Source organism: Antechinus flavipes, chromosome 2, assembly GCF_016432865.1.
Source record: "Antechinus flavipes isolate AdamAnt ecotype Samford, QLD, Australia chromosome 2, AdamAnt_v2, whole genome shotgun sequence".
Lineage (NCBI taxonomy): Eukaryota > Metazoa > Chordata > Mammalia > Dasyuromorphia > Dasyuridae > Antechinus > Antechinus flavipes.
Genome location: NC_067399.1, coordinates 119,905,617 through 119,917,747, shown reverse-complemented (window position 1 = coordinate 119,917,747; position 12,131 = coordinate 119,905,617). Strand labels below are relative to the sequence as shown.

At 39.0% G+C, this 12,131-nt stretch overlaps 1 protein-coding gene across 7 annotated transcripts in view; it reads left to right on the top strand.

Moving 5' to 3' along the window:
- The first annotated feature begins 3,468 nt into the window (after positions 1 to 3,468).
- Positions 3,469 to 12,131, top strand: part of ROCK2 (Rho associated coiled-coil containing protein kinase 2) — a 134,601-nt gene continuing 125,938 nt past the window's right edge. For 5 of the 7 annotated variants that reach the window (XM_051975422.1, XM_051975426.1, XM_051975421.1 and 2 more), the window contains exon 1: positions 3,469 to 3,678. In XM_051975422.1, the coding sequence (XP_051831382.1) occupies positions 3,541 to 3,678 (138 nt within the window). In that variant the 5' untranslated portion in view covers positions 3,469 to 3,540. The remainder of the gene's footprint in view (positions 3,679 to 12,131) is intronic. The other 2 variants (XM_051975427.1, XM_051975425.1) reach the window with 1 other exon arrangement.

Below are 12,131 nucleotides of genomic sequence, written 5' to 3'. Positions count from 1 at the left end.
ACCATAAGATCTCCAATAGATTTGTGGTGGAGAGAGCCATCTGCATCCAGAAAGAGGATTGTAGGGACTGAATGTGGATCATAGTATTTTCACTTTTTTGGTTATTGTTTGCTTGCTTTTTGTATTCTTTTTCATTCTCCTCTCCTCCCCCCCCCCCCCCCCCCCCCTTTTGATCTGATTTATCTTGTGCGGCATGATAAATGTGGAAATAAGTATAAAACTGCAACTGTTTAACATATATTGGATTTCTTGCTGTCTAGGGGAAGAAAGTGAAAAAAACTTTTTTTTGCATATATTTTGAAAATAAAAAGCTATTATTAAAAAAAAAGTAACCATTTCTCTTTCTGTTCTTTCTAGTGACTCATTTGAATTTGAGACATTACATGAGATTTTAAAAGGTGTGTGTGTGTGTGTGTGTGTGTGTGTGTGTGTGTGTGTGTTTAAGAGAACATTGCAACATCCTTTATGTGGAATATATAAGACAAAAGACATGTGAGCAGTAAGATTGTATTATTATACTTCATAGATGGAATGCCTAGAAGTATGGTTTTAAGTCATTTGGAAAGAAAGCAGCCTTTCCTCCTTTTAGGTAGACTTTGAATAATTTTTCAAAAATTATTATCTGATATAGACTATGAGAACACTAAGAATATATAGGAAAGATTAGATTTTTTGATCAACTGTGATTTTGTGTGTGTGTGTATGTGTATGTGTGCAAGGTGATGCATTGGTTTGTCCAGTTATGGAATTTAAGAGAATGGCAGCTTATTGATCCATCGAGCTTACAAAGAAACTGAAAGGTATCTGCCCATTAACATTATGAAGTTTATTTGGGATCGGGGAAATCATCCTATATAGATAAGATGTACATGCTTCATCTTCATTAGGAAGAGAGCATTCAAACAGAGAATACAACGATATGCTCTAACATTCTTGTTGCATAAGAATTTTTTTTTATGTGGTCAGGGTTATAATACTACCTTTAAAATCTATTTAGTGATATTTTATATGTAATCAGCTGGTTAAAGGAATTTACAAGCCCTTTCTCATTGTATCTTCATTTATAGGATAGCTCATTTACAACAGGTCCCACAACATTAACTAGGGACCAAATACATAGGGTTAGTATGAAATGGTTCCTCCTGGATAATATCTTTTAATTTGATCACCTCTCTTTTTTAGCTCTGAATTCCTGGCTCATAGAGCACAGGGGCGGAGGGGGGGGGGGCGGCACACACCTCATCCTTCCCCATTAAAAACCTTGCTGCTTGGTTAGGCTTGTTGTAAGCTAAGTACTTTGCTTTGCAAAGGCAATTTATTTTTAATCCTTATTATTTTAGTGGGTGATGCAAACCCTGCATAGCAGGACACTTAGTCAGCTAGGGGCTTGTGAATCTAAGGACGCTTCATTCATGGCAGTGCAGGGGAGAGGTTTGCGCAGCGGTGCTTGGGAGTGCTCCTGCAGTGTTTCCTAGAGGGAAGGCTGGCTGGGGTCGGAGTCTGGCCCTTTTCTGCGCAAGACATGGATTCCAGCATTACAGTCATTTCCCAAAGCAAAATGCGGTCTTTCTCCATCTGCCTCCATCCACCAGCCCAGTGGCTCCCCGTGGCCTCCACGTCTTCTTTAGGTTTTGCAGCTGGTAATAGCAGTTAAGGAGTTGCAAAAGTCGTCCGGGCATAGAGCTAGCTAGGCTGGGAAAGAAGAAGGGAGGGGGGGTTGGGGGGGAGAGGAAGAACTAAAATAAAAATAAGAAAGGTTCCTGCGCGCATTTGGGGAATGGAGTTAGGAGGAGGACGAATTGACAATTACTCCCACCTCTTCCCTAGTAGGCATCTCATTTCCTTCCCACTCCTCCCTCTGAGTTCAGCAGGTAAAAACTAGGGTGACTAGGAAGCCATTTGGTCTTTCAGCGCTGGAATTTGGAAAAGAGGAGGGAGGAAAAAGAAAAGGAGGAAAGATAAAAGCAGGGACATCAGAAAGAACAAAAAAAAAAAAGGAGAAAAGAAATGAAAGGGCATACATTAGGACGAGAAAGTATTAGAGCAGGGGGAGGGGAGACAGACAAAAAGGAAGATGGAGAAGGAAAGAGAGAGAAGGAAAGGAAAGAGGGAAGACCAAAGAGGAGAGAAAGAGACAGGAAGAGGAAAAAACAAAGGAGACAAAAAAAGGAGAGGGAGAGGGAAAAGTAAAAAAAGGAAGAGAGAAAAGCAAAGAGGAAAAAGAAAAGAGAACAAAAAAAGAAGGAAGGAGAAAGGGAAGAGCAAAAGGAAAAAGACAGGAAGGAGAATAGTAAAAGGGAAGAAAGGGAGAGAAGGAAGAGTAAAAAGAGAGGAGGAAAGGGAGGGAAAAGCAAAAAAAGGAGAAAGAAAGGAAAGAGGAAAGAGCAAAAAAGAAGAAATTCAGGAGGGAGAGAAGGAAGAGTAAAAAGAAGAGGAGAGAAGAGAGGGAATAGCAAAAAGGAGAAACAGGATGGAGAGAGAATTAGCAAAAAGGAGAAAAAGGAGAGAATGAAGAGTTAAAAAGAAGAGGGGAAAAGAAAGGTAAGAGCAAAAAAAGGAAGAGACAGAGAGAAGAGCAAAAAAAGGAGAAACACAAGAGGGAGAATAGCAAAGAAGAGAAAGGAGGGAAAGATGGAAGAGTAAAAAGAAGAGAGGAGGGGAGAACAGAAGGAAGTGCAAAAAAAAAGGATAAAGGAGGGAGAGAAGGACAAAAAAGGAGAGAAGAGAGAACAAAAAGTAGTGGACAAGAAAGGACCAAGAAGGAGAGAAAATAGGGAAGACGAGGAAGAAGAGCAAAGAGAAGTATCTAGAGTAGAAAAGAGAAAGGAGGAGAAAGGAGGAGAAAGGAGGAGAGGACAGGAGGTGGGGAAAACCGCTGGGGGAGGAGGGAGTCGCGCAGAGATCGGAGCCCAGCCTGGGAGGGGCGGGGCGGGAGGGGCTGGAGCGGGAGGCTCGGGCAGAGGGGCTTGTGGGTAACGGGGGCCGCGGCGGCCGGAGCCGGAGCCGGAGTCGGAGCCGGAGCCGGGAAGCTCACTCTGGGCGTGTGAGAAGAGAAAGCTGAAGAGCGTGACGCGCTGGGCATCGGCGGGGCGACTATGGGGGCAGAGCGGCGGCAGAGGCGGCAGCGGCGGCAGCGACAGCAGCGACAGCAGCGGCAGCGGCAGCCGTAGCTGCCCCAGCCGCGGTGTGAGCGGCGGCAGCAGAGGCGGCCTCCGGGCCAGCCCCGTCCCGTCGCGTCCAGCCCGGGAAGGACCGGGAGAGCAGCGGCAGCGCCGGCGGCTTTACTTTCCTCCCGCCCACCCTCCGCCCCTCTGCCCGCCGCAAGGGAGCGGCGCCCCGAGCGGGACGAGTTCGGGTCGAGCCCCGTGGATGCTGGCGCGACTGGGCGGGAGTCCAGAAGACGGCCCGTGAGACAGGGAGCGGCCCCGAGCCCGAGCCCGGCCGGCGCAGGCCGAGCCCCTTGCCAGCCGCGTCTGGGCGGCGCTAGGCCCCGGCGAGGGGGGGCGGCCCCGAGCCCCAAGCCCTGGAGGCGGGAGCAGGATGAGCCAGCCGCCGGCCGAGAAAATGTCTGGCACGTCGGAGGTAGTGCCGTGGGACTGGGCCTTCGAGAACCGCCAGCGGCTGCTGGAGGCCCTGCTCTGGGACCCCCGCTCCCCCATCTACGTGGAGAGCCTCCTGGTGAGCGGGCACGGGTGGGGAGGGAGCGGCGGCAGCTTTGTTTCGGCCCGGCTCGGGGCTTGGCAGCTTCAGACGGGCGACCCCCTTATCCCGACCCTTCCTTTGCCCTCAGTGTCGGTCTCCCCGCCCCACCCTATCCTGCCATTCCTCCCCTCTCCATCCCCCAGTCTCGGAGGATTCTCATTTTAACTTCCAGCTTTCTCCACCTTCTGCCACCTGAAATAAAATTAGGGACCCCAGTTTTCCTTCTCCCTTAACCCTTGCCCTCAACTCTAGTCGGAACATTGGAACCCCACTCTATATTCCATCACCTCTTCCACTGTCTGAAAATGGGGACTCGTCTTACTCCCCTCTTACTCCACCTCCATGCCATTTGTTCTCAGGGCCGGAATGGGGGGACCCTTATTTGAGCCACATCTCTGGGAACTGAGGTTGTGCCTTAAAGTGTCGCCCCCAAGGCCAGAACCTCACTCCAGATGAGCAATGGACTACACTGGGAATGGCTTACAGTTAGGGGCTGGGGTAGGAGATTTGTGTTTCCAGGTTAGAGAGACTCTTCCTTAAGCCTTTTCTAGTCCTAATTGTTAATGTATAGGTAACTTGCCTGAGATCAGCTCTGCTCCTGCTCCTGCTCCTGCCCCTTCCCCCCTTCCTTTAGTCTTGTTTACCTAACCTTTTTCTTAACCAACTTTATGTTGGATCACGGGAAGGTAAAAGTCTTAAATGTTTGTATGCATCTCTTGAACATCTATAATGTTAACATTACGTGTTTTGAATTTTCCCAACTTCAAATTGTTCTCAGAATTGTTGCGCCAGACATTGAGTCAGTTTTGAACTGTAGAATGGACGAAATCTTCCTTTACCCCATCACTTTCCAAGTATATCAGACTCAGTTCCATCTTAATAAACAAGTAAGGGTCGATAGTTGACTCTTGAATCATTCAGTAAGGAGGGCATTTGCTTTTGAAATGAATAATATAGAATCGATTGCATGATTCCTTCTTATTTTTGTTAAGGTTAAAGATTGTGACAATTTGTTAATGTTGAGGTGCTTATGTGGGAAAGAATGAGGGTTCTATTTCCTGGATTGGAAAAGAAGCAGAAAATGTCCTTTTGGATATTAGACTATCCCTCTGACTAGAGTTACCGAGATTTCTGGCCCCGTCTCCTTCAGGGTCTGAAAATATTAGAGATATTAGTCTCAGTGTAGATGCCTGTTGACTACATCCTGAGGAAAACTGTTTCTCTTCCTCTTTCCTTTGACTAACTTCTTATTACAAGCTGTTATCCTTTGAGGCTATTGGAGTCATTTGCAGAATGACTCAGTCCTATTTGTCCAAAGAGCTGGATTTGACTGAGCAGCTTGTGTCTATCTATGTAATGTGCTGGGTGTAGCGATCTGCTGCATTGTATCTGTACCGTTTGAAGTTTTCTTTTCATGTTTTTAAATTTTTGCTTGGACTGCTTGACCACGTGACCCGACTGGCTGGAGGAAGTGCTGGCTTGGAATAGGATAGACTTCATAGAGGGCATGAGTTTTCCTAGGCTAGAGGGGGAAAGAATTGTGTCTGGGCTGTACTCCCAGCTTTTTCACTTTGGTATTTTGCTGGGAAAACTTTGACCTAAGGCCAGAAAGATCAGTTAAAAATAGTAAGGCAAATCTGAAACTTTAATCAGGTTAATACTTAACCTCTGGTCAAAATCTTTTTACACTTTGCTTTATTTCAGTCTTTAGAGATGATGATCGTTATTATTGGGCTATTTTAAGGTTGGATTTAGGCTCATTTACACTAAGAAGATAATATTGTGCTAAATGATTTTAAATTACTAAAAATTAAAATTTTTATGAACAAATTCCTTGACACAGAAAACTTGTCTTTAAATCCCCTCCTTAACTCTAATTTCCTTGGGAAAATGTGGGGCTTCATTTTCTCATCTGTAAAATAGTTTGGATTAGATGGCAGTACCTTCCACTTACACTTTCATAAATTTATAAAACATCACATTGACCTACAGTACTTCTAGTTCAATTGTTAATTTATTAGAGTAATATTTACTGAGTCTGCTATTATAATAATTATTGATTATTTGTTTGTAGTACTTTAAAGTTTACAAAAGTACTTTACAAAATACATTCTCCCTTGATCCTGACAACAATCCTATTAGGTTAGGAAGTATTATATAGAGAGGTAAAGTACTTTAGTGACATAGCTAATAAATGTGGGATAATAAATCCTTCAGGGCCAATGACACTTAAATCCATTCTCTTTTACACTGCAACGTGGATGTTTACTAATTTGGCATTCATTGTTTGTATCAGTAGTGAAAAACTACTTTCATTGCTTTGGTTATTTTAATTGAATAAAATTAAAGGTCTACAATGATAAATAAGACTATCAAATTAAAATTCTCTTGGAATGCTTTTTGAAATTTTAAGTGTTTAAATTTTACCCTTTAGCTATATACAGTAGTTGGTATTAATTAAATGATGAAAAGGAAAATTTGTTATAAGTCTATTTTGAAACTTGTTTCTATGGATACTGATAACTAATTTTAAATATTTGAAATTTTCAAATGCAACATACAATCCAGATAATTTTTTGCCCCAGGATTGTTTCTCAATTCCATGTGTAAAATTGCCTTTCTTTGCATGTTTTTCCTTTAGATTTGTCAAAGAAAGATGATGAGTTTTTTTTTTTGTTGTTTTTTTTTTTTTTTTTTTAGTATTTGGTTTTTAGCAAGAGAAAACTTAAAGTAGTTTTCTAATGGGCATAGTATAAAACATTATTAAATTCAACAGAAGAAATTTTTAAAAATACCCCTCCTCCCAAATAATCTAAAATTATTAATTGTGTGTAAAAAATATTTGTGGCATTTTGGGAAGTGAGGCTTGAAAATAAGTTTAATTTCCTATTTGCTTCACAGTTTCCATTCCTTCCCTTGTACTTTAAAACTCCCTACATCTCACTACCCCTGCTGGGAATGTTTTAGTATGTTTCAAACCCCAATGAGTTCCATAGCAAAGTTACTTTGGAAGAGTGTAAAAAGATTGTAAAAAGCAGAATTATAAGTGTAGAACAGATGTACAATGTTGGGTTTTTTTTTTTTTTCCTGAGTAAATACTGCTATATATATACTGTATATACTGCTGATAGCCTGGTTAGGTTACTAGTTTGGCTTTAATAAAAATCAAGGAGAATTTTTTACTTTTTCCTAAGAAGAATATTATTTCATTGGCAAATATTTTTTGCTAAATAATTTTGGATACTAAAGTAAAATCACCTAATTGCAGGCTAGAAATGATTATAGAGACCAAATTATTATTTTCTAGAGAGATTACTTTATACCAGACTCTTTCTAGCCATTTACCCTGCCATAAGTCACTTAATCATTGAATGTCAGTTTCCTAATCTGTAAAATGGGGATAATAAATGCACTACTTCACAGAGTTTTTGTAAGGAACATATTTAAAGGACTTTGCAACTCTATAAATGTTAGCAGTGGTTATTAAAACAATTTGATATTGCTTGGAGATAAAAGAAGAGGTTTCAAAATAATTGGGATTGTCTATTAAGAATATGGGGTAAAGGTTTTTGATGGAACTGTAATGTTCAAAAAACATTTGTTTTTGTAGTATCCGGATTTTATAGTCAACTTTTGGGGAAAGATCTGTTTCTTTGAGTAGTTTTGGTAGGATTTTATGCTGTTTTAAAAAATGTGTTAGCAAAAGATATTCTATTTTGGTGTTATACCAGAGAATTTATACTTCTTATGAAATCTTGTGCTCCTTAAAATTAAAAGTTAAAAAATTCAAAGGAACATGTGGACCACCAGATCCTTTCTTCATTTTCGTCATCATCAGAATCATGTTTATGTAACATATTGCTGTTTTTGAAGTTCTTTCTGAACAACAATATATAATTCTTATCTTTATTTTATATCGAGGCAATTTTGACATGGACTTGTGCAGGACATAGTAGGTGCTTAATAAATGTTTACTGATTTCCTTTGTAATTTCTTCCTCAACCAACTCTCAGCTGAGAATCTTGTCTCATATTTCTGTGAAAAATTAGAGGCCATTCACAGAGATCGCTTCCTCCCCATACTCCCTTCCCTGTTTTCTCATTCCATATCATTTAGATGTCTTCTTGCCATCTCCTCCTTTACTCATTTAACATACATAGTTCCTGGCACATGTAGTAATTGCTCAAAAAATACTGACTGACCGATTTCGGGATTACACATATTTGTGCAAGATTACACATAGGAGGTGCAACATTTGTCTTTCACCTAGATTTTATTGTTCCCAAATTATAGTGTTCTTTGTACTATATAACGCTGGTTCTCAATGAAGCATTGATTTTATCTAAAGTTTGATTAATAGTAACTCATGGAATTCTTGGATATAATATAACTGTTTTCTAAGCTTGTGGGGGAAAGAGTAGGCAAATAATTTTAAATATTGAAATTTAAAGGATAAAATATCTTCACACATTTTACTTTATTGTATTTGCAAATTGAAGGTAATAATACCTGTGCCACTTACCTTACAGTAACATTTTGAATCTAAAATGAACTCATTTATACAAACATTTAAACTATAAAGTACTATACAAATTTCAGCTTTTATGATTTACAGGTATGTGAATTGATCATTTACCATATTAAAGACTTTGTGAGCTGGTTGCCACTCAGTTATCTAATATAGAAGTCCATATATATGTTCTCATTATTTAGTTTACGAATTTGTTTTATTGGAAAGTATCATTTAGATGTAAATTCATTGGAAAGAATATTGAGCTAGGAGTCATGAAACTTGTTTTAGTTCTGACTTTGCCATTAAGTTGCTATATAACAACATTGCTATATTTATCTAATCTCTCTGGGTCTAAATTGAATCAAATGAGAAATTTATAACTAGTTGATTTGTATATATTTTTTAAAGCTTTAAAATTCTATAATGCTTTGTCTTTTTTTTTTTTTTTTTTGGTATTAAGTGACTTGCGTATGGTCACACTGTGAGGAAGTGTTAAGTGTCTGAGCTTAGATTTGAACTCAAGTCCTCCTGACTTCAGGACTGGTGCTCTATCCACTGCGCCACCTAGCTGCCCCTAGTTTTAATGCAATTTCATTTATATGTTCTCATGTTGAAAAATAAGATAACAGAAGAGAGGAAAGCCATTTTAAAGTCTATTTTAAAAGAGAGGAAAGTTAAATATATTCTGACATGCACCCTTAGATTTTCAGAGAGCAGATTTCAAGAGATAAGGGCAAGATAAGGAGGATTTCTGGACTCAGTTGATTCAAAATTTATTAGTCATCTATATTGTGCAAGGTAATGTGCTAGGTGTGCTAGAGTTATAAAGACAAAATTAATAGTCTTTGTCCTCAGGAAGCTTAATTCTTTTGGGAATATATGTGCAAGTGTTATATAGGGGGAAATGTAGTAGAAATCACTGATAGTTGTGAGGGCATATGTTTTTAAAGGGTTGTGGGGTAGTATATGATACATGGTTGGATTTTGTACTTGTTGGCATGGCATGTACAATGGCATAAGTAAAAGAGTCCCAGGATCATCAGTAGTACTGTTCTTAGATGTGGGAGGTAGGCTGGGATTGGGAGGGTTCCTTGTTACCTTTAACTTTTAGATACTAGTTTAACAATAATAGGGTGAGGATGCTTTGGATGTGTACCAACTATATTGCACATTTTTATACTTCTTGTGCTTTGATCTATTGCCTCATATCAAAATGTGAAAGAGAAAATTGAAAATATGAATGAATGGAAAAAAACCCAAACATTGAGCATCTATTATATTTGAAGCACTTGCAGCTACAAATAGGATCTTCTATTTAATGGGAGAGACAACACAGGTTTCAGCTGAAAGTCAGAAGACCGTTTCCATAGTCTTTAATGTACAACTGTAAAGCAAATAGTAATGTCTCTCTGCAATTTCTACACATTTCTGATGTTGAACCATTTGACAACACCAAAGATTTTGGTGATGAGGACTTTTTTTTTTTTTTAGTAGCTGTGGCAATAGCATCTTCAGAATCAGTTGCCAGACTAAATCTTTATGAGGTTACTCCTAGGCTGTGGGGGCTGGCCTGAAAGCAGGATGCTTCCACCCTTAAGGGCTTACCTGCTGTTGGGGGCAGTTCCATCACACTTGTTGGTAAGGTGGGTTTCTTTTTTACAATCTGCTCCTTTGAACAATGGCTTTGAGCCTTGGGCTGGAAGCAAGGCCAGTTGAATGGGTCGAGAGAGGGGCATTGCTGTTCTCTAAGCTTATGGTCAGATCAGATCCTGAATTGTCTCCAAGGTTAGAGGAGAAATAGTGTTTGAGATTAGAGTGAGGTAACAAAACTTGTGCAAAGTTTTGTTCTGGTAAAAGATTGTTAGCTGTCATGCTCACAGGGAGGAAATAACATCTGCATTTGCAGGTGATAGTGTGAGCTATCTTATTGGTTGACCATATGGCTGGGATGCTAAAGATAAGCTAATTCAATACACTTATTTTAGAGGAGGGGGAATTTGAGGCCTAGAGGTTTAAATAACTGGCTCCAGGTCACTCAGGAAGGAAGTGGCAGAGACAAAAGTTGAAATCGGGTCTTTGATTCCAAATTCAGTGCTCTTACTGCTATCTTGTTTCTTGCTAAAAATACATTTATTAGACAGTTTACTTACATAAAGATGTAAGAATTTTGCTATCCAAGTTAGGATAACTGTTACAATTTCTTGTTTCCTCATTTGTTTCATCTCTTTTAGTCTTGTGGGGTTCATTTTACCACTTTGCTGAAATTCAATTCACTGAAAGAGACATTTTCAGTTCAAACAAATATAAGATTTTCTCTTGTATCCTCCAAAAGCATCCCCAAATTCCTGTTGCATTAGAAATGCTTTAATTCTTAAAATCCTTAGGGAATTGGAAATAAATCTTTTTATATGAACATTGACAGGGACATGTGAAGAATTGTAGAATCATAGGATTTAAAGCTGTAATGAGTTTTAGTTATCATTTGTACTGACTTCTCATACAATATGAGAATTGGATTAATGTTGCATTTTTTTCTTGATGTACTCTTTAGTTTAATCTTAATCTTTTTTACTTCCATTAAAAGAGATAATGGGTCTGATTTTCCAATAGCCATGTTTCTCCTTCCGTATCTCTGCAGCAACATGATAGGATAATGACAGATAACATTCATGTATAATAAATACTATTAGTGCCCTAATGCTAATCTAAAGGAAAAAAATACTTTGTTTATAGATGATTTTGTGTGTGTGTGTGTGTGTGCGCGCGCGTGCTCTTTTCTTGGTTGACCTTAAGCACTTTCTCAGACCTAACTTTAGTGCCATCAGATTTGAGACTTCCTAGAAAAATAAATTCATTTGTTCCCTGCTTTCTACTTTCTGGTGAGAAAGATCACATCTTTTCCAGAGATTATTCACATTAATTTAAAAAGTATGATATTAGCATAGAAAAATGTGTTGTGGTATACAAGACAATGGGTACAGTATCTTGTTAGTATCTTAGTTAGCTAGGATACATGCTTCTCTATCAACAGCAATTATAGGATAGTTTTCTAGTAACCCTGGTTCTGAAATAAATTTATGCTACAGTATGAATTGATTGCAGACAGTTTTAGTTGTGTTGAGAGGAGAGGTAAACAGAAGTTTGAAAGAATTTGAAGGTAATTGTAAGACTAGCAATAGAGATAAGTTTGTTTTTCTTTCCATGGAGGTAGTATGTTGCATTTTTTGCCTACCTCTACTCTAACCTTCATAAAATTATCAATAGTGCAAGGGACCTTAGGTTATGTAGGGTAAAATAAAGTTACCCTTTATTTTACAGGTGAGAAAACTGAGACTCAGAGAGGTTAAGTGACTTGTAAAGGTCATGCAAATACTAAGTGACAAAGATAGAAGATACAAGTATTTATTTTTTTCCACTGCCTCTTCTTGTTGACATGTCAGTTATTCTATTCATACGTGTTTGCCAGTAATCTCTCGGAGCTCCAAGAATCAAAAGTTGATAGATAAAAATAATTTTTATCTAGGTTTTCCTGAGCCCTTTTATGATCTAAAACTTAAATTCATATTGTGAATGGAACACTAGGTTATAGTGAATGTAGTTTAGAATGAAATATCAGTTGCCCTAGCTTCCTAGTAAATATTCTTATCATTTCTCAGTTGTCTTGAACAAAATAAATCAGAAAAAAGAAAGGATTTGTATTCCTTTCTCCCTCCCTCCTGCCTTCTCTGTGCCCTCTCTCCCTTCCTCCCTCTGTTCCTTTTTCATTCCTTCCTTCCTTTCTTCCTCCTTTGAGTGACTTGCCCAGGGTAACCCAATTAGTAAGCATCAAATGTTTGAGCCAGATTTGAACTTAGAGCCTCCTTACCCCAGGGCCCTATAGAAATACCAAGTTGCCCCTGTTATATTCTTCTTTCTT